This window comes from Oncorhynchus nerka, unplaced genomic scaffold, assembly GCF_034236695.1.
Source record: "Oncorhynchus nerka isolate Pitt River unplaced genomic scaffold, Oner_Uvic_2.0 unplaced_scaffold_1972, whole genome shotgun sequence".
Lineage (NCBI taxonomy): Eukaryota > Metazoa > Chordata > Actinopteri > Salmoniformes > Salmonidae > Oncorhynchus > Oncorhynchus nerka.
Window position 1 is genome coordinate 31,441 of NW_027039355.1, and position 27,556 is coordinate 58,996.

The following is a 27,556-nucleotide window of genomic DNA, read 5'->3' on the forward strand; positions in this document are numbered from 1 at the left end:
GGATGTGGTGTCCTTTTATTAATACGCACTATGTTGCCAGGCTGGTTTTCCCACTGTATAGCATCTGGGTCCTGTAAAAGAAATTAGATTTTTTGATTTTGATGAGGACTCCTCACCATTGTAGAGTAAATAGTACTTTCACAGTCTTAACATGATACCTCATGCCTTATGGAATCCAGAGAGATGGTCTCCTCCTCATCATCGTCTCCATCATGTGCTGTTGCTGCTGCACTGGGGCCTTCACCCTATCACATTTAATCGGATTCATATTGAAGCTAGTAGACAAGACATGCCAGGCCTACAGTATGCCTTTGATGGAGTACTCACTGGATCAGCATCGTCTGGTGCTTGTGCTGGTGGCTCTAACAGGAACACAGTGCTGCCAGGCACTGCAAGGCAATAGGTAAACCAAAGTCAGACAGTCCAAATTGATTCAATATGAATGTGGTTGTATCCCATGTAGAGATGGAAGGACATACCTTGAATGAAGCGGGTGGCATCTTGGGAGGAACCTATGCTCGTCTCTTTCCCCCCAGGGATCCCCTCTAAGACGGGCCTGCCTTTATTTAGCTCCAAGGCCATGTCCTCTGCTGGGGTAAGGTCAGCCTTTGGTGACCCACCACCCGTGCCTTGTCTGTGGGTATTCTTTTTCACTGCTAAAACAGTACAGACAATGTGTGAGCAGGCACCTTCTGGGTACAATATATGCTTGTGCTTTGTTAAATATTAGTCAGGGACCATACCATTCTGCAGAATGTTCTTGTATTTGATTTTGACCTGCTGCCATGTCTGTTTTGGCCCGTTCATGTTTAATCTACACACACACACACATTTAATGGAGTCACACTGCAAAAAATTACTTGGTATTTTTGTCTTGTTTTCAGTAAAAATATCAAAAAATTTATCATAGCTTTATACAGTGTGATGGAGTTACTTTACACAATTTCACTCAGATCTGCAGTGCATTTCAATTAAAAATTTAACCGTTTCATAATTACAGTACAACTGCATTTTTGGAGATGTGAATTAAATATTTGAATTGTAATTGTGATGTTTCAGCGGAGCGGTGAGTGTGTAATTGTGCACTACTTACGCATTCAGGCGTTCTGCAATACTTTGCCACGCTTTTTCTCTTTGCTTTATCACTGTGGCGGTGTTGCCTTTCTTCTTAATTATATCTTTTACCTCCTCGTATGCCTCCATGAGGATTTGTGCTTCCGACGGGGAAAAGTACGCGGCTCTAGTTGCCATGGTAAATCAGTTAATCTGTGATCTGTGGCGGGGTCTATTTGAGTGAGCCGTGAGCGCGCACCTATCCAGGATTGGTTTCACCTGGCTTAATGAATCCGTGTCTGCTCATCCTGGCTTGGTCTTTGTGCAACCAATTAAGCCTGGACGCACATGTTTTGGCTTCATTGAGCTCAGCTGAGTCATTTATCCCGGATGTCTTAATTCTACTTTTGTGCAACAGGCCCCAGGGCTGTGCACATATACATGCTGCTCAAACACACACCAGGGCCGTGCACATATACATGCTGCTCAAACACACACCAGGGCCGTGCACATATACATGCTGCTCAAACACACACCAGGGCTGTACACATATACATGCTGCTCAAACACACACCAGGGCCGTACACAAATACATGCTGCTCAAACACACACCAGGGCTGTGCACATATACATGCTGCTCAAACACTCACCAGGGCAATCAGACTGAAGTCTCTTCTTCCTCTCTTTCTGCTCCTATCAGCCAATCAGACTGAAGTCTCTTCTTCCTCTCTTTCTGCTCCTATCAGCCAATCAGACTGAAGTCTCTTCTTCCTCTCTCTCTCTCTGCTCCTATCAGCCAATCAGACTGAAGGCTCTTCTTCCTCTCTCTTCTGCTCCTATCAGAGAATCAGACTGAAGTCTCTTCTTCCTCTCTCTCTGCTCCTATCAGCCAATCAGACTGAAGTCTCTTCTTCCTCTCTTTCTGCTCCTATCAGCCAATCAGACTGAAGTCTCTTCTTCCTCTCTTTCTGCTCCTATCAGTAAATCAGACTGAATGTGGATGATGATGATGATGATGATGATGTAGGCTAAATCAAGTGTTATCAAGTGTTAAACAAATGTTAAGGTCTCTCAAGCCATCCATGTTTGGATACTGGGCAGGTTCAATCCCCTTACAGGGCAGACTGGTAAACAGGTTCAATCTCCTTACAGGGCAGACTGGTGAACAGGTTCAATCTCCTTACAGGGCAGACTGGTAAACAGGTTCAATCTCCTTACAGGGCAGACTGGTGAACAGGTTCAATCTCCTTACAGGGCAGACTGGTAAACAGGTTCAATCTCCTTACAGGGCAGACTGGTGAACAGGTTCAATCCCCTTACAGGGCAGACTGGTGAACAGGTTCAATCCCCTTACAGGGCAGACTGGTGAACAGGTTCAATCTCCTTACAGGGCAGACTGGTAAACAGGTTCAATCCCCTTACAGGGCAGACTGGTGAACAGGTTCAATCTCCTTACAGGGCAGACTGGTGAACAGTTTCAATCCCCTTACAGGGCAGACTGGTGAACAGGTTCAATCTCCTTACAGGGCAGACTGGTGAACAGGTTCAATCTTCTTACAGGGCAGACTGGTGAACAGGTTCAATCTCCTTACAGGGCAGACTGGTGAACAGGTTCAATCTCCTTACAGGGCAGACTGGTGAACAGGTTCAATCTCCTTACAGGGCAGACTGGTGAACAGGTGCAACCTACGTATGGGGTGAAGGGTGATGAATTTGACAACAACTTGCGAGTAGTGGGTTCTGAACAACAATGACAGAAACATGCATTTTAAAATGATACTACAACCCAGAAGGGAGACTGGAGGGACAAAGGGGCATCTGCTCTGTAGATCCGTCTGCGCACATCTGCCTGATACACAAACACACATTTCATTAGCTTTTCATCGAGACAATCACTATCAACTCAAGCACTTCTTGTCTGTTTTCACAGATTCAGGGCATCCCTCTGACCTGAGGATAGTTCTGGTGGGGAGGACTGGATCAGGGAAGAGTGCAACAGGAAACACCATCCTGGGGAGGGAGGGGTTTAAAGTGGGGGCTTCTCCAGTGTCTGTGACTACACAGAGTGAGAAACAGAGTGGGGAGGTGGATGGGAGGAAGACTGATGTCATCGACACCCCGGGGCTCTATGACACAACAATGTCTAAAGAAGAGATGAAAAGCGAGATAGAAAAGTCCATCTATATGTCAGTCCCAGGACCTCACGCCTTCCTGCTGGTGATCAGACTGGGGGTGAGGTTCACAGAGGAGGAGAGGAACACTGTGAAGTGGATCCAGGAGAACTTTGGAGAAGAAGCATCAAAGTACATCATCATTCTGTTCACACATGGAGACCAGCTGGAGGACATGTCATTGGTGGACTTTCTAAGTGAGAGTGAGGAGCTTATGAAACTCGTCAAGGTCTTTAAGGACAGAAATCATGTCTTCAATAATAAAAAGAAGAATGACAACACTCAGGTCCCAGAGCTGCTGAAGAAGATAGATGAGATGGTGATGAAGAATGGAGGAAAACACTACACCAATGAGAAGTACCAGGAGGTTCAGAGGAAGATCGAAGAAGAGGAGGAGCAGAAGAAGAAAAAGTGGGGGATTAATAAGAATAAGTTACTGGACCTTTCGGGAAAGGCTGTGGGAATGATAGCAACTGGTGTCACAGCGTTGGTTTCAGGACCAGCAGCTATCGCAGTTGGAGGTGCTGTATTCTTAAGAGATGTATTTGACCTTTTTTACGATTCTAATTAAGTAAAAATGAGGAAGAGGTGGCAGTGTGAAGTACCACTCTCTTCCTCATCTTAATGTCAAGTAGCAGCAGTAGAATAGATGAATACTGTACAATGACAACCATCAGGGATTGTTCAACACTTTCTAATATGATCAGTTATTTACCATGTTTATTAGTCAAAGTCTCAGGGATAATAACATACTGTAGGATGACATTTATAATTCAGCAAAAACAAAACAGACAAAAATATCTGAATACTACAAATCTAGTTTCATTAACTCAGACTCAGATAATAAGTTAGAATGGGTAAAGACATTCTAGGTTTCTTGTTATCTACGGTATTGATGCATCTACCCTTCTTCCCTGGTCTGTGTTCTCCCTCTACCCTCCCTCCCTGGTCTGTGTTCTCCCTCTACCCTCCCTCCCTGGTCTGTGTTCTCCCTCTACCCTCCCTCCCTGGTCTGTGTTCTCCCTCTACCCTCCCTCCCTGGTCTGTGTTCTCCCTCTACCCCCCCTCCCTGGTCTGTGTTCTCCCTCTAGCCTTCCTCCCTGGTCTGTGTTCTCCCTCTACCCTCCCTCCCTGGTGTGTGTTCTCTCTCTACCCTCCCTCCCTGGTCTGTGTTCTCTCTCTATCCTTCCTCCCTGGTCTGTGTTCTCTCTCTATCCTTCCTCCCTGGTCTGTGTTCTCTCTCTACCCTCCCTCCCTGGTGTGTGTTCTCCCTCTAGTGTTAAACACATAGTGTTAAACACCACATAATTAACACAGTGAGTAATGTTGTAATGTACTGTACCTCATTACTGTATTTCTACTGAATTTCTACTGTACCTCATTACTGTATTTCTACTGTACTTCATTACTGTATTTCTACTGTACTGCATTACTGTATTTATACTGTACCTCATTACTCTATTTCTACTGTACCTCATTACTGTATTTCTACTGTACCTCATTACTGTATCTCTACTGTACCTCATTACTGTATTTCTACTGTACTTCATTACTGTATTTCTACTGTACTGCATTACTGTATTTATACTGTACCTCATTACTGTATTTCTACTGTACTTCATTAATGTATTTCTACTGTACTGCATTACTGTATTTATACTGTACCTCATTACTGTATTTATACTGTACCTCATTACTGTATTTCTACTGTACTTGGAACAAGAACATTACTTTAACAATTACAAAGAGGGATTTTGTATCGTAGACCTACTGAAAGAGATATAGAGGGATTATATATTGTATAAATATAGAAGTCTATTAACTTGATTATTAGTATAAATATAGAAGTCTATTAATTTGATTATTAGTATGTTGTGCTTGTGCTGTATAATGTTTTATGATGTATCAATCTTTGATGGACATTTGATGGACAACCTTTAGTCGTTAGTAATAACTAATTGTTGCATGTTTGATTTCCCCAGATTTAAATTTATGTGAAATCCAGAAAATCCTTTCCTCACATTTCTTTCAAAGAACAAAATCTTTACAACAGATTTATTTCACATTTGAGAGAGCGAGTGAAAGAGAAATGTGCCTTGTCATCATACTGACAACATCAAAATAGCCTTTCAAGACTGAAGTCAGCAGGACTTTGAGTACCCAGACTTAGTATCAGCCAGACGTGTTGCTGGGTTACAGGGTTAAATAGCCATTCAACCAGTTTTGAAAAGAGAAAACAGAACGTTCTGCTCCATTGTTACACTCCCATTGTAAAGTGGAAGGGTTCCATTATACTGTATTAGAACACAACTGTGTTTTAGAACTAGAAGAGACTCCACTATCAACATGAGAAATTATGGTCAACTGTATAGACACACATATGCTGGGATTCAATCCAATACTGTATAGACAGACACATAGGCTGGGATTCAATCCAATACTGTATAGACAGACACACAGGCTGGGATTCAATCCAATACTGTACAGACAGACACAGGCTGGGATTCAATCCAATACTGTATAGACAGACACACAGGCTGGGATTCAATCCAATACTGTATAGACAGACACACAGGCTGGGATTCAATCCAATACTGTACAGACAGACACACAGGCTGGGATTCAATCCAATACTGTACAGACAGACACATAGGCTGGGATTCAATCCAATACTGTACAGACAGACACATAGGCTGGGATTCAATCCAATACTGCATAGACAGACACACAGGCTGGGATTCAATCCAATACTGTATAGACAGACACACAGGCTGGGATTCAATCCAATACTGTACAGACAGACACATAGGCTGGGATTCAATCCAATACTGGATAGACAGACACACAGGCTGGGATTCAATCCAATACTGTATAGACAGACACATAGGCTGGGATTCAATCCAATACTGTACACACAGACACACAGGCTGGGACTCAATCCAATACTATACAGACACATATGCTGGGATTCAATCCAATACTCTATAGACAGACACACAGGCTGGGATTCAATCCAATACTGTATAGACAGACACACAGGCTGGGATTCAATCCAATACTGTATAGACAGACACACAGGCTGGGATTCAATCCAATACTATACAGACACATAGGCTGGGATTCAATCCAATACTGTACAGAGAGACACATAGGCTGGGATTCAATCCAATACTGTATAGACAGACACACAGGCTGGGATTCAATCCAATACTGTATAGACAGAGACACAGGCTGGGATTCAATCCAATACTGTATAGACACACAGGCTGGGATTCAATCCAATACTGTATAGACAGACACACAGGCTGGGATTCAATCAAATACTGTACAGACAGACACACAGGCTGTGATTCAATCCAATACTGTATAGACACACACAGGCTGAGATTCAATCCAATACTGTATAGACAGACACAGGCTGAGATTCACTCCAATACTGTATAGACACACATAGGCTGGGATTCGTAAGGTCGCTGGTTCAAGGCACTCAACCTCAATTGCTCCAGGCATGTCGTTGATAATGTCTGACCCTGTCTAAAGACCCCAGCTCTCTGTGGGTGTTGATAATGTCTGACCCTGTCTAAAGACCCCAGCTCTCTGTGGGTGTTGATAATATCTGACCCTGTCTAAAGACCCCAGCTCTCTGTGGGTGTTGATAATGTCTGACCCTGTCTAAAGACTCCAGCTCTCTGTGGGTGTTGATAATGTCTGACCCTGTCTAAAGATCCCAGCTCTCTGTGGGTGTTGATAATGTCTGACCCTGTCTAAAGACCCCAGCTCTCTGTGGGTGTTGATAATGTCTGACCCTGTCTAAAGACTCCAGCTCTCTGTGGGTGTTGATAATGTCTGATCCTGTCTAAAGACTCCAGCTCTCTGTGGGTGTTGATAATATCTGACCCTGTCTAAAGACCCCAGCTCTCTGTGGGTGTTGATAATGTCTGATCCTGTCTAAAGACTCCAGCTCTCTGTGGGTGTTGATAATGTCTGTCCCTGTCTAAAGACCCCAGCTCTCTGTGGGTGTTGATAATGTCTGACCCTGTCTAAAGACCCCAGCTCTCTGTGGGTGTTGATAATGTCTGACCCTGTCTAAAGATCCCAGCTCTCTGTGGGTGTTGATAATGTCTGACCCTGTCTAAAGACTCCAGGCCCCTAGTGCACTACTTTCTACCAGGACCCTAGTGCACTACTTTCTACTAGGACCCTAGTACACTACTTTCTACCAGGACCCTAGTGCACTACTTTCTACCAGGACCCTAGTGCACTACTTTCTACCAGGACCCTAGTGCACTACTTTCTACCAGGGCCCTAGTGCACTACTTTCTACCAGGACCCTAGTGCACTACTTCTACCAGGACCCTAGTACACTACTTTCTACCAGGACCCTAAGTGCACTACTTTCTACTAGGACCCTAGTGCACTACTTTAACCAGGGCCCTAGTGCACTACTTTGACCAGGGCACTAGTGCACTACTTTGACCAGGGTACTAGTGCACTACTTTCTACCAGGGCCCTAGTGCACTGCTTTAACCAGGACCCTAGTGCACTACTTTAACCAGGACCCTAGTGCCCTACTTTAACCAGGACTCTAGTGCACTACTTTAACCAGGACCCTAGTGCCCTACTTTAACAGGACCCTAGTGCACTACTTTAATCAGGACCCTAGTGCACTACCTTAACAGGACCCTAGTGCACTACTTTAATCAGGACCCTAGTGCACTACTTTCTACCAGGACCCTAGTGCACTACTTTCTACTAGGACCCTAGTGCCCTACTTTCTACCAGGACCCTAGTGCACTACTTTCTACTAGGACCCTAGTGCACTACTTTCTACTAGGACCCTAGTGCACTACTTTAACCAGGACCCTAGTGCACTACTTTAACCAGGACCCTAGTGCACTACTTTAACCAGGGCTCTAGTGCACTACTTTAACAGGACCCTAGTGCACTACTTTAATCAGGACCCTAGTGCACTACCTTAACACGACCCTAGTGCACTACTTTAATCAGGACCCTAGTGCACTACTTTAATCAGGACCCTAGTGCACTACTTTAACCAGGGCCCTAGTGCACTACTTTGACCAGGTCGCTAGTGCACTACTATCTACCAGGGCACTAGTGCACTACTTTAACCAGGACCCTAGTGCACTACTTTAACCAGGACCCTAGTGCACTACTTTAACCAGGGCCCTAGTGCACTACTTTAATCAGGACCCTAGTGCACTACTTTAATCAGGACCCTAGTGCACTACTTTAACAGGACCCTAGTGCACTACTTTAATCAGGACCCTAGTACACTATTTTAATCAGGACTCTAGTGCACTACAATAATCGGGACCCTAGTGCACTACTTTCTACCAGGACCCTAGTACACTACTTCTACCAGGACCCTAGTACCCTACTTTCTACCAGGACCCTAGTACACTACTTCTACCAGGACCCTAGTACCCTACTTTCTACCAGGACCCTAGTACACTACTTTCTACCAGGACCCTAGTACATTACTTTCTACCAGGAACCGAGTGCACTACTTTCTACCAGGACCCTAGTGCACTACTTTCTACCAGGACCCTAGTACACTACTTTCTACCAGGACCCTAGTACACTAGTTTCTACCAGGACCCTAGTACACTACTTTCTACCAGGACCATAGTGCACTACTTTCTACCAGGACCCTAGAGCACTACTTTAATCAGGACCCTAGTACACTACTTTCTACCAGGACCCTAGTACACTACTTTCTACCAGGACCCTAGAGCACTACTTTAACCAGGACCCTAGTGCACTACTTTAATAATTAACCCTTTCCCTGTTTGACAGCTAGGTTTTATGGGTATTATACATTTACATTTACATTTAAGTCATTTAGCAGACGCTCTTATCCAGAGCGACTTACAAATTGGTGCTTTCACCTTATGACATCCAGTGGAACAGCCACTTTACAATAGTGCATCTAGGTCTTTTAAGGGGGGAGGGGGAGAAGGATTACTTTATCCTATCCTAGGTATTCCTTAAAGAGGTGGGGTTTCAGGTGTCTCCGGAAGGTGGTGATTGACTCCGCTGTCCTGGCGTCGTGAGGGAATTTGTTCCACCATTGGGGGGCCAGAGCAGCGAACAGTTTTGACTGGGCTGAGCGGGAACTGTACTTCCTCAGTGGTAGGGAGGCGAGCAGGCCAGAGGTGGATGAACGCAGTGCCCTTGTTTGGGTGTAGGGCCTGATCAGAGCCTGGAGGTAGTGAGGTGCCGTTCCCCTCACAGCTCCGTAGGCAAGCACCATGGTCTTGTAGCGGATGCGAGCTTCAACTGGAAGCCAGTGGAGAGAGCGGAGGAGCGGGGTGACGTGAGAGAACTTGGGAAGGTTGAACACCAGACGGGCTGCGGCGTTCTGGATGAGTTGTAGGGGTTTAATGGCACAGGCAGGGAGCCCAGCCAACAGCGAGTTGCAGTAATCCAGACGGGAGATGACAAGTGCCTGGATTAGGACCTGCGCCGCTTCCTGTGTGAGGCAGGGTCGTACTCTGCGGATGTTGTAGAGCATGAACCTACAGGAACGGGCCACCGCCTTGATGTTATTTGAGAACGACAGGGTGTTGTCCAGGATCACGCCAAGGTTCTTAGCGCTCTGGGACGAGGACACAATGGAGTTGTCAGCCGTGATGGCGAGATCATGGAACGGGCAGTCCTTCCCCGGGAGGAAGAGCAGCTCCGTCTTGCCGAGGTTCAGCTTGAGGTGATGATCCGTCATCCACACTGATATGTCTGCCAGACATGCAGAGATGCGATTCGCCACCTGGTCGTCAGAAGGGGGAAAGGAGAAGATTAATTGTGTGTCGTCTGCATAGCAATGATAGGAGAGACCATGTGAGGTTATGACAGAGCCAAGTGACCTGGTGTATAGCGAGAATAGGAGAGGGCCTAGAACAGAGCCCTGGGGGACACCAGTGGTGAGAGCACGTGGTGAGGAGACGGATTCTCGCCACGCCACCTGGTAGGAGCGACCTGTCAGGTAGGACGCAATCCAAGCGTGGGCCGCGCCGGAGATGCCCAACTCGGAGAGGGTGGAGAGGAGGATCTGATGGTTCACAGTATCGAAGGCAGCCGATAGGTCTAGAAGGATGAGAGCAGAGGAGAGAGAGTCAGCTTTAGCAGTGCGGAGCGCCTCCGTGATACAGAGAAGAGCAGTCTCAGTTGAATGACTAGTCTTGAAACCTGACTGATTTGGATCAAGAAGGTCATTCTGAGAGAGATAGCGGGAGAGCTGGCCAAGGACGGCACGTTCAAGAGTTTTGGAGAGAAAAGAAAGAAGGGATACTGGTCTGTAGTTGTTGACATCGGAGGGATCGAGTGTAGGTTTTTTCAGAAGGGGTGCAACTCTCGCTCTCTTGAAGACGGGAGGGACGTAGCCAGCGGTCAGGGATGAGTTGATGAGCGAGGTGAGGTAAGGGAGAAGGTCACCGGAGATGGTCTGGAGAAGAGAGGAGGGGATAGGGTCAAGCGGGCAGGTTGTTGGGCGGCCGGCCGTCACAAGACGCGAGATGTCATCTGGAGAGAGAGGGGAGAAAGAGGTCAGAGCACAGGGTAGGGCAGTGTGAGCAGAACCAGCGGTGTCGTTTGACTTAGCAAACGAGGATCGGATGTCGTCGACCTTCTTTTCAAAATGGTTGACGAAGTCATCTGCAGAGAGGGAGGAGGGGGGAGGGGGAGGAGGATTCAAGAGGGAGGAGAAGGTGGCAAAGAGCTTCCTAGGGTTAGAGGCAGATGCTTGGAATTTAGAGTGGTAGAAAGTGGCTTTAGCAGCAGAGACAGAGGAGGAAAATGTAGAGAGGAGGGAGTGAAAGGATGCCAGGTCTGCAGGGAGGCGAGTTTTCCTCCATTTCCGCTCGGCTGCCCGGAGCCCTGTTCTGTGAGCTCGCAATGAGTCGTCGAGCCACGGAGCGGGAGGGGAGGACCGAGCCGGCCTGGAGGATAGGGGACATAGAGAGTCAAAGGATGCAGAAAGGGAGGAGAGGAGGGTTGAGGAGGCAGAATCAGGAGATAGGTTGGAGAAGGTTTGAGCAGAGGGAGGAGATGATAGGATGGAAGAGGAGAGAGAAGCGGGGGAGAGAGAGCGAAGGTTGGGACGGCGCGATACCATCCGAGTAGGGGCAGTGTGGGAAGTGTTGGATGAGAGCGAGAGGGAAAAGGATACAAGGTAGTGGTCGGAGACTTGGAGGGGAGTTGCAATGAGGTTAGTGGAGGAACAGCATCTAGTAAAGATGAGGTCGAGCGTATTGCCTGCCTTGTGAGTAGGGGGAAGGTGAGAGGGTGAGGTCAAAAGAGGAGAGGAGTGGAAAGAAGGAGGCAGAGAGGAATGAGTCAAAGGTAGACGTGGGGAGGTTAAAGTCGCCCAGAACTGTGAGAGGTGAGCCGTCCTCAGGAAAGGAGCTTATCAAGGCATCAAGCTCATTGATGAACTCTCCGAGGGAACCTGGAGGGCGATAAATGATAAGGATGTTAAGCTTGAAAGGGCTGGTAACTGTGACAGCATGGAATTCAAAGGAGGCGATAGACAGATGGGTAAGGGGAGAAAGAGAGAATGACCACTTGGGAGAGATGAGGATCCCGGTGCCACCACCCCGCTGACCAGAAGCTCTCGGGGTGTGCGAGAGCACGTGGGCGGACGAAGAGAGAGCAGTAGGAGTAGCGGTGTTGTCTGTGGTGATCCATGTTTCCGTCAGAGCCAAGAAGTCGAGGGACTGGAGGGAGACATAGGCTGAGATGAACTCTGCCTTGTTGGCCGCAGATCGGCAGTTCCAGAGGCTACCGGAGACCTGGAACTCCACGTGGGTCGTGCGCGCTGGGACCACCAGATTAGGGTGGCTGCGGCCATGCGGTGTGGAGCGTTTGTATGGTCTGTGCAGAGAGGAGAGAACAGGGATAGACAGACACATAGTTGACAGGCTAGAGAAGAGGCTACGCTAATGCAGAGGAGATTGGAATGACAAGTGGACTACACGTCTCGAATGTTCAGAAAGTTAAGCTTACGTAGCAAGAATCTAATTGACTAAAATGATTAAAATGATAGAGTACTGCTGGGGTAGGCTAGCTGCGTTGTTGACACTACCCTAATCAAGTCGTACCGTTGAGTGTGAAGTTTCTACAATGCTGCTTATCGGGAGCTAGCTGGCTAGCTAGCAGTGTTGGTTACGTTACGTTGCGTTAGGAGAACGACAATAGCTGGCTAGCTAACCTAGAAAATCGCTCTAGACTACACAATTATCTTTGAAACAAAGACGGCTATGTAGCTAGCTATGTAGCTAGCTACGATCAAACAAATCACACCGTTGGGACTGTAATGAAATGAAGTGAAAAAGTGATACTACCTGTGGAGCGACGCGGAATGCGACCGAATGCGAAAGTTCTATTCAGTAGACGTTGGCTGGCTATTGGCTAGCTAGGAGTGTCTCCTACGTTAAGGACGACAAAATAGCTGGCTAGCTAACCTCGGTGAATTAAGATAATCACTCTAAGACTACACACTCTAAACTACACAGTTATCTTGGATACGAAGACAGCAAAGACAACTATGTAGCTATCTAATACTACACTAATCAAGTCCTTCGGTTGAGTGTGATAGTTACTACAGTGCTACGGTAGCCGGTGAACGTATGCTAGCTGGCTAGCTGCTAGGCAGATAGGAGGGCGACGAAATACGATAATAACGCAATTATCACTCTAAGACTCCACACTCTAAGCTACACAATTATCTTGGATACGAAGACAGCAAAGACAACTATGTAGCTAGCTAAGTAGCTAGCTAACACTACACTAATCAAGTCGTTCAGTTGAGTGTGATAGTTACTACAGTGCTACGGTAGCCGGTGAACGTATGCTAGCTGGCTAGCTGCTAGGCAGATAGGAGGGCGACGAAATACGATAATAACGCAATTATCACTCTAAGACTCCACACTCTAAGCTACACAATTATCTTGGATACGAAGACAGCAAAGACAACTATGTAGCTAGCTATGTAGCTAGCTAACACTACACTAATCAAGACGTTCAGTTGAGTGTGATAGTACTACAGTGCTACGGTAGACGGTGAACGTGTTGGACAGATAGGAGACGACAGATAGGAGACGACGAAATACGATAATTACGCAATTATCTTTGATACAACGACGACTATGTAGCTAGCTAAGAGGAAATTGCTAAGATTAGACAAATCAGACCGTTGTACTATAATGAAATGTAATGAAATGTAATGAAAAAGTTATACAACCTGCAGACCGAAGCGCGGATGCGACCATACTGACTCATACTGTGGTACTCTATGGAGTTGGAAAGAGAACAAACAGATCTGGGACCAGGCTAGACAAATATAAAGTTACATTTGAAAATGCAGTTTTATGTGTTATTACATTTCTAACCTTTTTTTGTGTCCAATTGTCCAACACATTTCATCTTACCCAAAGATGTGGCCTATCTTCTGATTCTGGCAAGTAGCCAAGGTTAAAATGAATAAGTACCTGTCCTGAGTTGAATAAAATTTGCCTAGCAGCACTCTCTCATTGGCTAGAAATGATTTGTCGCTGGGAAAATGAAACTTAACAGAATGTAAGGTGAGGCACATTGGGCGCTTTAATTTTGCATGAGTTTTAGACCATTCCATTGGTCGAGGTAAATCTCCACCCACCTGGGGCATCTGCTAAGCAAAACCAGCAGGACCACTGCTTCAGGTCTCTGTGACAACAGGGGACAACAATATACAGATCAGTGCAACACTATAAGTGAGTATTCAACTTAACTACCTTACTAATTAAATGTTGTACAACAATCTACTCTACAGTACTTGAACAACTGTAGCACAATATTAAGTTGACATTTTATTGATAACAGGTCTGTTAATATCTGTGTAAATAATCAGAATCATCATCATAATCAATCAATAATCATAAATGTATGTGTAAATAAACATACATTACAGTATGTTTGTATTTATACACGTTTTAATATTGTAGAACAGTGAAAGGAGAAACATCGTTAGACTTTCACCTGAAACATTTACCTTGTTTAGTGCAGAGAGAGTGCAGTATACTGGACCTTGTTTAGTGTAGAGATAGTGCAGTATACTGGACCTTGTTTAGTGTAGAGATAGTGCAGTATACTGGACCTTGTTTAGTGTAGAGATAGTGCAGTATACTGTACCTTGATTAGTGCAGAGATAGTGCAGTATACTGGACCTTGATTAGTGCAGAGATAGTGCAGTATACTGTACCTTGATTAGTGCAGAGATAGTGCAGTATACTGGACCTTGGGTCAACAGCCGTCTTATAGCAGGTTGTTGCTGTGAGGGACACACCTGCAGGCTTTTGTCAGTACTGACTAAGGTTGCGTTCCACTGCTTAGAGGTTGCATGTATAAACCATTGGTTGACTGACGGATCGCTAAAACACATGATGTGGTTAGCTGATATGTAAAATACCTATCCAGGTGTTGTAAGATCTGGTGTCAGCAACATCTGAGCAGAATAACAGAGGAACACATCCTGATTTACACATTTAGCACTGGTTTCAGTTATACTGATTCCACTTAATTATTGTCTGAACTGTTCCTGTCTGTCTACACAGTAGATGTGATGTTTGACGTTAATGGGAACACAACCTCTAACTGGTTTATCTGGTCTTAACAGCAGCAGACAGGCAGCGGTAGAATAATAACCATGTTTAGAATGTCATTTGATACGCCCCATATGAGCACATTATGTTCACCTGATGTAGGCTACGTTGTTAGGGCATGTAATTTGTCTTACAACAGTTAAATCACATAACATTACTCTTTTTATAGTTTGTAGTTTCATAGTTTATCATTTGAAAGTCAAATAGCCGAGAAAACAATATCATTTAGTTTATTCTCATCTGTAAACATTGGACCTCTGCCAAACACTCCCAGATGAGTCACTGAAGAAATGTGGACTTTGTATTTTGTAATGAGGTCATCATCTGTTTCCATGTTTTTGATTGGCTGCAGTGGTAGAAATGGAACGAAGAAGAGGAAGGATTCTGTTCCTGTTGACACTCTGTCTGCAATACTTCACTGGTCAATGCCAAGGTGCGCGCACACACACACACACAATACACACACACACACAGTTTTCAGAAGCCTTTAATCAAGCCACTATCAACTCAAGCACTTCTTGTCTGTTTCCAGTTTCAGGGCAGCTCTCTGACCTGAGGATAGTTCTGGTGGGGAAGACTGGATCAGGGAAGAGTGCAACAGGAAACACCATCCTGGGGAGGGAGGGGTTTAAAGAAGACTCCTCCCCTGAGTCTGTTACCTCACACTGTATGAAGCAGAGTGGAATGGTGGCTGGAAAGAAGATCAATGTGATTGACACACCAGGACTCTTTGACACAAAATTGACTGATACGGAAATGAAAAGTGAAATAGAAAAGGCCATCTATATGTCAGTCCCAGGACCCCACGTCTTCCTGCTGGTGATCAGACTGGGGGTAAGGTTTACAGAGGAGGAGCAGGACACTGTTAAGTGGATCCAGGAGAACTTTGGAGAAGAAGCCTCAATGTACACCATCTTGCTGTTCACACATGGAGATCAACTGAAGGGAAAATCAGTGGAGGAGTTTCTGGCTGAGAGCAAAGAGTTACGGAAACTCATCAATATCTGTGGGGGCAGATATCACTCCCTAATCAATGACAAGAGAAAACACAACACTCAGGTCCCAGAGCTGCTGAAGAAGATAGATGAGATGGTGATGAAGAATGGAGGAAAACACTACACCAACGAGATGTACCAGGAGGCCCAGATGAAGATCAAAGAAGAGGAGGAGAGGAATAAACAGGAAGAGGATAAGAGAGAGAAAGAGAGGCAACAGAAGGAGAGAGAAAGGATCAGAAGAGAAGAAATATTGTCTCGATGCAAGATATCAGCATTGGTCAGTTCGGCTGTATTGGGGTGGGGATACAAATTCTCATCTCCATTGTGGTTAGCAGCAGGGTCTGTATCAGCTGTTTTTGAAGGCTATCAATGCATGGATGCTTATTTCAATTGGGGTGGTTCTGACCCAAAAGAGCACGAGGAATAGGATTCCACCATCTCAGATTGTTCTGAAGTTAAGATTAGTTTTCAAGCTATTTTTTTTTGGGGGGGGGGGGGGGGATATAATTTGATCACTGAGAAATTAAGCAAATTGATTGCACCCAAATTGGCTATTTTAATTGATAAGATATTCAATAAATATACACTATATATACAAAAGTATGTGGACACCCCTTCAAATGAGTGGTTTCGGCTATTTCAGCCACCCCGTTGCTGACAGATTTATAAAATCAAGCAGACAGCCATGCAATCTCTATAGACAAATATAGGCAGTAGAATGGCCTTCCTGAAGAGCTCAGTGACTTTCAACATGACACTGTCATAGGATGACACCTTTCCAACAAGTCAGTTCTTGAAATGTCATCCCTGCTTGAGCTGCCCTGGTCAACTGTAAGTGCTGTTATTGTGAAGTAGAAACGTCTAGGAGCATCAACAGCTGAGCCGCGTCTCTGTCCTCGGTTGCAACGCTCATTACCGAGTTCCAAACGGCCTCTGGAAGCAACGGCAGCACAGGAGCTGTTCGTCGGGAGCTTCGTGAAATAGGTTTCCATGGCTGAGCATCCGTACACAAGCCTAAGATCACCATACGCAAAGCGTCGGCTGGAGTGGTGTAAAGCTCATCGCCATTGGACTCTGGAGCAGTGGAAACACGTTCTCTGGAGCGTTGAATCAAGCTTCACCATCTGGTAGTCCGACAGATGAATATGAGTTTGGAGGATGCCAGGAGAACACTACCTGCCCAAATTCTGTTTGAATTTGGTTTGTTTCCATGCCTGTCATAACATTCTTTATCTGACCTGGACTTTACTTGCATAAAAATGTTGGATAGGAAATGGCAAAGAAATTCGCACCTCGACATCAACCCGAGTTGCAGTGACCTAAAATCACAAAACATTAAAAATATCATGTGTAATAGTGCAGTATAAACACCATTAATCATATCGACTTTATAAGTCTAAAAACACTATTCTTTTCATCTGCCAAGAGAAACAGGACCAATCCTCCTCTCTGAAGTGGGTCATCAACAGAAGAATGGCAGAATGGTCTTTTGGCTTTTAAAAATGTTGACAATTCTCTTACTCTTGTTCGGGAGAGCTTGAGTCAGGCGACTGTCAATCACGACGCCAGGGAGGGTTTTGAAGTGGTCGCAGAGCCATAACTTGGTGAAAGGAAAGGCCACTGTTCCTGGAGGTCACTGATGCTTGGAGGAGGACAAGAGTCCTATCCATTGTTACAGATAATATCCTTTTTTCATTTTCTTTTAAAAATTACAAATAAACAATTGTTAGGCTATGTGCTGCACTCCATACCAGCACAAGAAGACAAACAAACAAACATTTGTATTATTTTGTACTTTTATGTATTTTTGGCATTTCTGTCCCTTTTATGACATTTGTCTCGCTCCCTCATAGCATAAACCATTTATTTTGAGGGCAAACAAATTAACTATTTACAGAACCTTTTTAACCTTGTGTGTGTGTGTGTGTGTGTGTACACTCAGAAAAAGGGTTCCGAAAGGGTTCTTTGTCTGTCCCCATAGGAGAACCCTTTTTGTTTCCATGTAGAACCCTTTTTGTTTCCATGTAGAACCCAGAAGAGTTCTACCTGGAACCAAAAGGGTTATACATGTAACGTTACCTGGAATCAGAAAGGGATCTTCAAAAGGTTCTCCTATGGGGACAGACAAATAACCATGTTACGTTCTAGATGGCACCTTTTTCATAACAATTATATAAATATGTTACATTCATCAATCAAGATCTCACCTCTTTGGTTGAAGGACTGAAGCAATTCCCGGTACTATATTGGCGTCAAATGGTATTTTATATCTTCCGGTTGAACATATTCAAGGTCTTAAATATTCTCCACTACAACATTGGCCCTCAGATGCTCTGACAAAGATCTCACCAAATGCTCCAACTCGGGCAATTGGTGTTTAATTGCAATCTTGAAGACCCTCCATGCCTACACTGGTTTAAGAAGAACACACTGGGTGAGACAGGCAGTTGGTGTTTAATTGCATCTTGAAGACCCTCCATGCCTACACTGGTTTAAGAAGAACACACTGGGTGAGACAGGCAGTTGGTGTTGAATTGCATCTTGAAGACCCTCCATGCCTACACTGGTTTAAGAAGAACACACTGGGTGAGACAGGCAGTTGGTGTTTAATTGCATCTTGAAGACCCTCCATGCCTGGTTTAAGAAGAACACACTGGGTGATTCAGGGAAACAACAGAGAAACCTGAAAGATCAACAAGAAAGATCAATGCAACAGACTGATATTTCAACTTGGCTACTGTTAGCTAACACAATCCAAACAAGCTAACGTTAGCTAGCTATTTAGTAGCTTAGTTTAAAAAAACCTGCAGTAGGTATATATAGAATAATATAGTATATGGGATTACTACATACTAATCAGCTGCACAAAAATATTTAGGCGACTTTTCCACAATAAAAAAATAGCTAGAGTGGAACAGAAAGCTTATTTTCTCATGAGTCTTCCTTCACAGACCGTTTTTCGAGGAGCATCGCATTAGTGGAAATCAAGTCTGTTTTCAGGGCAGGCCTGGTTGTAGATAGATTCGAGTCGCGTCGGGGACAATGTTAGTATTTTAGCTTTCCCTAACCTTTACCTAATTATCCTAACGTGCTGCGTTAATTTTCGTAACCTGCTACGAAAAGTATCTTCTGTATGGTCAAAACCGGCAGAGCTGCCCTGAGAACAGTCTTGGTTTCATCTATGAGATTCAGCTCTCTTTCTCTCACACACACACACACACACACCACAGACCGTTTGGCGCCGCCAATTACAGCAGTGTTCGGGTACTACTGTAAAGAAATACAGTACGTTAGAGTAATTTTTTATAGGAAGCTTACATTTACAGTTAACAACAGTATAATTTTACCCATGATGCAGGGTATCTTAGTGGTTAGAGCGTTGGACTAGTAACTGAAAGGTTACAAGACCAAATCCCTGAGCTGACAAGGTAAAAATCTGTCGTTCTGCCCCTGAACAAGGCAGTTTACCCACTGTTCCTAGGCTGTCATTGAAAATAAGAATTTGTTCTTAACTCACTTGCCTAGTTAAATAAAGGTTTTTTAAAAAATGAAATAAATGCAGTGCAATCTACAGCATTAATTTAAGTTATTTTACAGTGCATTCTACTGTGTTTTACTGTGCATTCTACTGTGTTTTACTGTGCATTCTACTGTGTTTTACTGTGCATTCTACTGTGTTTTACTGTGCATTCTACTGTGTTTTACTGTGCATTCTACTGTGTTTTACTGTGCGTTCTACTGTGTTTTACTGTTATTAGTAATTACAGAACAGTCTTACAGTGTCCAGCAAGTTGATGTTTTCTACAGTTTACTGAACCACTACTGATTTAGAACCATGAAGTTACCTCAAGTCAACACAAAGACAACAGGAACACCGCCTCCGCCATTCCAGCACCATTTTAACTTAAACATTTAAATATTCAACCTTCCCAAGTTCTCTCACGTCACCCCGCTCCTCCGCTCTCTCCACTGGCTTCCAGTTGAAGCTCGCATCCGCTACAAGACCATGGTGCTTGCCTACGGAGCTGTGAGGGGAACGGCACCTCAGTACCTCCAGGCTCTGATCAGGCCCTACACCCAAACAAGGGCACTGCGTTCATCCACCTCTGGCCTGCTCGCCTCCCTACCACTGAGGAAGTACAGTTCCCGCTCAGCCCAGTCAAAACTGTTCGCTGCTCTGGCCCCCCAATGGTGGAACAAACTCCCTCACGACGCCAGGACAGCGGAGTCAATCACCACCTTCCGGAGACACCTGAAACCCCACCTCTTTAAGGAATACCTAGGATAGGATAAAGTAATCCTTCTCACCCCCCCCGCCCTTAAAAGATTTAGATGCACTATTGTAAAGTGGCTGTTCCACTGGATGTCTTAAGGTGAATGCACCAATTTGTAAGTCGCTCTGGATAAGAGCGTCTGCTAAATGACTTAAATGTAAATGTAAATATCATCAAATCAAGAAAGCTACATCTGCATAGTATAATACACAGAAAACACACTTAAAGATACCAAAAACAATTTAGTCCAATCAATGTTTCTAAATATCACGTGTCTTCCTTGGTACTGATTTCTGTCTGTGTGCACAAATAAAACAAAACATGTTGACTCGCCTACTTGTAGACTAGTTGAAGGCCAACGCCATCCTCCTCTCTTTCATGTTGGCTAAACGGTCTATGACTGTCATACAGTACACCTTTCATTCTTTGTTGTCCTAGGCTACCTAGCTAAAATGCTTGCTAGCTTAAATTCCTCACGTTGGCAACAATGAACCAGCTAAGTTAGCTAGCTAGTTAAAGTGAGCCTACTAGGCTACATCTAGGCTAAGATTGAACTTCAATATTCTCAGGCCAGTGGCACAACATATTAATTTATGGTTAGATCAGAATGCTGTCATAATCATTGAACTGTACAGAGAATTAAGTCAAAACTAAGTCTCCATCCATGGCTTAGGAAAGGGGCAAGTTAGCCAGCTAGCTACTGCAGGACATCAACACAAGCTAGCTACTGCAGGACATCAACACAAGCTAGCTACGGCAGGACATCAACACAAGCTAGCTACTGCAGGACATCAACACAAGCTAGCTACTGCAGGACATCAACACAAGCTAGCTACGGCAGGACATCAACACAAGCTAGCTACGGCAGGACATCAACACAAGCTAGCTACTGCAGGACATCAACACAAGCTAGCTACTGCAGGACATCAACACAAACAGACCACGTTAGCCAGCTAGCTACTGCAGGACATCAACACAAGCTAGCTACTGCAGGACATCAACACAAACAGACCAATTTAGCCAGCTAGCTACTGCAGGACATCAACACAAACAGACCAAGTTAGCCAGCTAGCTACTGCAGGACATCAACACCAACAGACCAAGTTAGGCAGCTAGCTACTGCAGGACATCAACACAAGCTAGCTACTGCAGGACATCAACCCAAGCTAGCTACTGCAGGACATCAACACAGGCTAGCTACTGCAGGACATCAACACAAGCTAGCTACTGCAGGACATCAACACAAGCTAGCTACTGCAGGACATCAACACAAGCTAGCTACTGCAGGACATCAACACAAACAGACCAAGTTAGCCAGCTAGCTACTGCAGGACATCAACACAAGCTAGCCACTGCAGGACATCAACACAAACAGACCAAGTTAGCCAGCTAGCTACTGCAGGACATCAACACAAGCTAGCTACTGCAAGACATCAACACAAACAGACCAAGTTAGCCAGCTAGCTACTGCAGGACATTAACACAAGCTAGCTACTGCAGGACATCAACACAAACAGACCAAGTTAGCCAGCTAGCTACTGCAGGACATCAACACAAGCTAGCTACTGCAGGACATCAACACAAACAGACCAAGTTAGCCAGCTAGCTACTGCAGGACATCAACACAAGCTAGCTACTGCAGGACATCAACACAAACAGACCAGAAACACACACGTTTTTAATGATGATTACCTTTTTCTTAGGATGTGATTTGATTGGTGTGTCCCTTGGGGCTGTTTTGCTGCACCAGGACAACCCGCATTTCAGCTCAACGCTGATTAGCTAATTATGTTATATCGTTTTTATCAAGAGAGGCTAAATGCTTGCTGGCATCAATCAGAAATTGGTTTCCGGGTTGGAGCGAGCGGTCGCATCTGCACTCGGTCCGCAGGTAGTATTACATTTCATTACATTTCATTATAGTACAACGGTTTGATTTGTCTAATCTTAGCAATTTCTTCTTAGCTAGCTACATAGCCGTCTTTGTATCATAGATAATTGCGTAATTATCGTATTTCGTTGTCCTAACGCAGTCTACACTGCCCTGCAGCTAGCCAGCTAGCTTACGTCCACCGTTAGCTAGTCCACCGTCTACCGATTAGCAGCACAACTATTACACTCAACTGAACGACTTGATTAGTGTAGTGTTAGCTAGCTACATAGTTGTCTTTGCTGTCTTCGTATCCAAGATAATTGTGTAGTTTAGAGTGTGTAGTTTTAGAGTGATTATCTTAATTTACCGAGGTTAGCTAGCCAGCTATTTGTCGTCCTTAACGTAGGAGACACTGCTAGCTAGCCAACAGCTAGCCAACATCTACCGAACAGAACTTCTGCACTCAACAATCCGTCGCATTTCGCTCGCTCCACAGGTAGTATCACATTTTTCATTTCATTTCATTACAGTACAACGGCTTGATTTGTTTGATCGTAGCTAGCTACATAGCTAGCTACATAGCCGTCTTTGTATCAAAGATAATTGTGTAGTCTAGAGCGATTTCCTAGGTTAGCTAGCCAGCTATTGTCGTTCTTTTAACGCAACGTAACGTAATCAACACTGCTAGCTAGCCAGCTAGCCCCGAATAGCAGCACAGTAGAAACTATTACACTCAACGGAACGACTTGATTAGTGTAGTGTCAACAACACAGCCACTGCCAGCTAGCCTACATAGTCAACAACGCAGCCTCTGCCAGCTAGCCTACTTCAGCAGTACTGTATCATTTTAATCATTTTAGTCAATAAGATTCTTGCTACGTAAGCTTAACTTTCTGAACACTCGAGACGTGTAGTCCACTTGTCATTCCAATCTCCTTTGCATTAGCGTAGCCTCTTGTGTAGCCTGTCAACTATGTGTCTGTCTATCCCTGTTCTCTCCTCTCTGCACAGACCATACAAACGCTCCACACCGCGTGGCCGCGGCCACCCTAATCTGGTTTTCCCAGCGCGCACGACCCACGTGGAGTTCCAGGTCTCCGGTAGCCTCTGGAACTGCCGATCTGCGGCCAAACAAGGCTGAGTTCATCTCAGCCTATGCCTCCCTCCAGTCCCTCGACTTCTTGGCACTGACGGAAACATGGATCACCACAGACAACACTGCTACTCCTACTGCTCTCTCTTCGTCTGCCCACGTGTTCTCGCACACCCCGAGAGCTTCTGGTCAGGGGGGTGGTGGCACCGGGATCCTCATCTCTCCCAAGTGGTCATTCTCTCTTTCTCCCCTTACCCATCTGTCTATCGCCTCCTTTGAATTCCATGCTGTCACAGTTACCAGCCCTTTCAAGCTTAACATCCTTATCATTTATCGCCCTCCAGGTTCCTCGGAGAGTTCATCAATGAGCTTGATGCCTTGATAAGCTCCTTTCTTTCCTGAGGACAGCTCACCTCTCACAGTTCTGGGCGACTTTAACCTCCCCACGTCTACCTTTGACTCATTCCTCTCTGCCTCCTTCTTTCCACTCCTCTCCTCTTTTGACCTCACCCTCTCACCTTCCCCCTACTCACAAGGCAGGAAATACGCCTCGACCTCATCTTTACTAGATGCTGTTCTTCCACTAACCTCATTGCAACTCCTCCAAGTCTCCGACCACTACCTTGTATCCTTTTTCCCTCTCGCTCTCATCCAACACTTCCCACACTGCCCCTACTGATGGTATCGCGCTGTCCCAACCTTCGCTCTCTCTCCCCGCTACTCTCTCCTCTTCCATCCTATCATCTCTTCCCTCTGCTCAAACCTTCTCCAACCTATCTCCTGATTCTGCCTCCTCAACCCTCCTCTCCTCCCTTTCTGCATCCTTTGACTCTCTATGTCCCCTATCCTCCAGGCCGGCTCGGTCCTCCCCTCCCGCCTCCGTGGCTCGACGACTCATTGCGAGCTCACAGAACAGGGCTCCGGGCAGCCGAGCGGAAATGGAGGAAAACTCGCCTCCCTGCGGACCTGGCATCCTTTCACTCCCTCCTCTCTACATTTTCCTCTTCTCTCTGCTGCTAAAGCCACTTTCTACCACTCTAAATTCCAAGCATCTGCCTCTAACCCTAGGAAGCTCTTTACCACCTTCTCCTCCCTCCTGAATCCTCCTCCCCCCTCCCCCCTCCTCCCTCTCTGCAGATGACTTCACAACCATTTTGAAAAGCATGTCGACGACATCCGATCCTCGTTTGCTAAGTCAAACGACACCGCTGGTTCTGCTCACACTGCCCTACCCTGTGCTCTGACCTCTTTCTCCCCTCTCTCTCCAGATGAAATCTCGCGTCTTGTGACAGCCGGCCGCCCAACAACCTGCCCGCTGACCCTATCCCCTCCTCTCTTCTCCAGACCATTTCCGGAGACCTTCTCCTTTACCTCACCGCTCATCAACTCATTCCTGACCGCTGGCTACGTCCCCTACGCCTTCAAGAGAGCGAGAGTTGCACCCTTCTGAAAAACCTACACTCAATCCCTCCGTCAACAACTACAGACCAGTATCCCTTCTTTCTTTTCTCTCCAAAACTCTTGAACGTGCCGTCCCTTGGCCAGCTCTCCCGCTATCTCTCTCAGAATGACCTTCTTGATCCAAATCAGTCAGGTTTCAAGACTAGTCATTCAACTGAGACTGCTCTTCTCTGTATCACGGAGGCGCTCCGCACTGCTAAAGCTAACTCTCTCTCCTCTGCTCTCATCCTTCTAGACCTATCGGCTGCCTTCGATACTGTGAACCATCAGATCCTCCTCTCCACCCTCTCCGAGTTGGGCATCTCCGGCGTGGCCCACGCTGATTGCGTCCTACCTGACAGGTCGCTCCTACCAGGTGGCGTGGCGAGAACCGTCTCCACACCACGTGCTCACCGCTGGTGTCCCCAGGGCTCTGTTCTAGGCCCTCTCCTATTCTCGCTATACACCAAGTCACTTGGCTCTGTCATAACCTCACATGGTCTCTCCTATCATTGCTATGCAGACGACACACAATTAATCTTCTCCTTTCCCCTTCTGATGACCAGGTGGCGAATCGCATCTCTGCATGTCTGGCAGACATATCAGTGTGGATGACGGATCACCACCTCAAGCTGAACCTCGGCAATACGGAGCTGCTCTTCCTCCCGGGAAGGACTGCCCGCTCCATGATCTCGCCATCACGGTGACAACTCCATTGTGTCCTCCTCCCAGAGCGCTAAGAACCTTGGCGTGATCCTGGACAACACCCTGTCGTTCTCAACTAACATCAAGGCGGTGGCCCGTTCCTGTAGGTTCATGCTCTACAACATCCGCAGAGTACGACCCTGCCTCACACAGGAAGCGGCGCAGGTCCTAATCCAGGCACTTGTCATCTCCCGTCTGGATTACTGCAACTCGCTGTTGGCTGGGCTCCCTGCCTGTGCCATTAAACCCCTACAGCTCATCCAGAACGCCGCAGCCCGTCTGGTGTTCAACCTTCCCAAGTTCTCTCGCGTCGCCCCGCTCCTCCGCTCTCTCCACTGGCTTCCAGTTGAAGCTCGCATCCGCTACAGGACCATGGTGCTTGCCTACGGAGCTGTGAGGGGAACGGCACCTCAGTGCCTCCAGGCTCTGATCAGGCCCTACACCCAAACAGGGGCACTGCGTTCATCCACCTCTGGCCTGCTCGCCTCCCTACCACTGAGGAAGTCCAGTTCCCGCCTCAGCCCAGTCAAAACTGTTCGCTGCTCTGGCCCCCCAATGGTGGAACAAACTCCCTCACGACGCCAGGACAGCGGAGTCAATCACCACCTTCCGGAGACACCTGAAACCCCACCTCTTAAGGAATACCTAGGATAGGATAAAGTAATCCCTCTCACCCCCTTAAAAGATTTAGATGCACTACTGTTCCACTGGATGTCATAAGGTGAATGCACCAATTTGTAAGTCGCTTCTGGATAAGAGCGTCTGCTAAATGACTTAAATGTAATCAACTGGTACGGCGGCAACATGTTATATATTCTATTTTGGGGCGTTTCCTCGCTGATGATTTCTCTGTTGAGATTCAGCCACTTGCAAATTAACGGAAAATGATGTTAACAAGGGTGAAAAGTGTAAGGAAGTGCTATTTCTTATGCAGGTGACCAGCCTACTGCTATTACATTGCTATAACTGAGACAACGTATTTTCACAGTAAAACATGTTAGGTCCCATACAGGATAGCTCCCACACCCACACACACGGCACACACACATTACACACACTAACTGCCGAGGACACACAGATAAGACATACACCCACACATTGGGAGGAAGAGACAGCCTTGACTTGCAGAAACCAGCGCACACACCTAATCTCCTTTCTAGCCGAACATTGTGTGACTGAGGACAGCGCACACACCTAATTTCCTTTCTAGCCGAACATTGTGTGACTGAGGACGAGACCCGGAGGAACGACGGACGGCTCAACAGGACCAATCCAAGAAGACAACACCTCAACTGTGGCCAATCAAAAGCCAGAGACTTTCAGACTCAACCCACTTTTGTACTGTACTTAACATGCTTACAATCTGTTATCGGGGCTCTTTTGCTGGTTCCTTGTGAGCCAAATGAACAGAGCCCGCATACGTTGTACCAGATATCTTTACTCTGAATAAACTGTCGCTTGTCATATAATTGACCACCTTGTCCGAATCGATCCTTGACCGACTCGCCTATCTACATATCCCATCATCAACAAAAGTGATTGCATTCGTTTGGAAGAGGCTGCCTCTCAGGCCTCACTTTCAATAAAAGTGACGAAAGTTATGCACGTAGAGTTAAGAAAGATGCCCCTCCCTTCCCCCTTTTATCCGTTCACGCCACGGACAAAGCCCGGTGCACCACGGTTCAGGTTAATCAAACTCCCTCAGTGGAGGACTCAGGTAATCAAGAAAATGTAACTGAGATCCTCCTTCAGAAGTGTGGGCCTTTGAAACCAGCACCGCCTATTCTGTCCTCCACCTCCCTCTTCCTCTCTTCTCTTCTTCCTATTCCATCCAGCACCTCCATCCACCTTTCTTCTCTTTCCTCTAATTCTGTCCAGCACCTCCTCCTCCTCTCTTCCCTCTAATTCTGTCCACCACGTCGTTCCGCCTCTCTTCTCTCCATATTATGGCCACCACCTCTGTCCCCTTGTCTTCTCGTCCACCTATTCTGTCCACCACCTCTCTCCTCAGCTCTTCAACACCATCTACAGGACAATAAGAAATACTGCAGGCCAGTTATGGTTTATTTGTGTGTGAAAATTATGATGCCATATTTTTTTAATGTAAAATAAAAAAACTAAATTCTTCAGCTTTTGCTCGTGGGCGTGGAGAGGTGTGTGGCCATTTCTATCACATTTCTGGGACCCGATCAAATGAACAGGGCCCCAGTGCTCCTGTCTTGAGGAGCAGACAGATAGGGGAAGCCCTGGCTACACAGACCAGAGTCTGAGGGACCTTTTCTTGTAAACAAGCTC

General features: G+C 46.0%; 1 protein-coding gene across 1 annotated transcript in view; it reads left to right on the plus strand.

Annotated features, from left to right (window-relative positions):
- The window catches only part of LOC115127672 (uncharacterized), a 34,564-nt gene extending 18,055 nt beyond the window's left edge, over window positions 1–16,509 (plus strand). Inside the window, exons 5-8 of the mRNA XM_065014874.1 lie at window positions 2,984–3,793; window positions 13,886–13,990; window positions 15,231–15,311; window positions 15,411–16,509. Coding sequence (XP_064870946.1) covers window positions 2,984–3,793; window positions 13,886–13,990; window positions 15,231–15,311; window positions 15,411–16,303 — 1,889 coding nt within the window. The 3' untranslated portion in view covers window positions 16,304–16,509. The remainder of the gene's footprint in view (window positions 1–2,983; window positions 3,794–13,885; window positions 13,991–15,230; window positions 15,312–15,410) is intronic.
- Window positions 16,510–27,556: the final 11,047 nt, after the last annotated feature.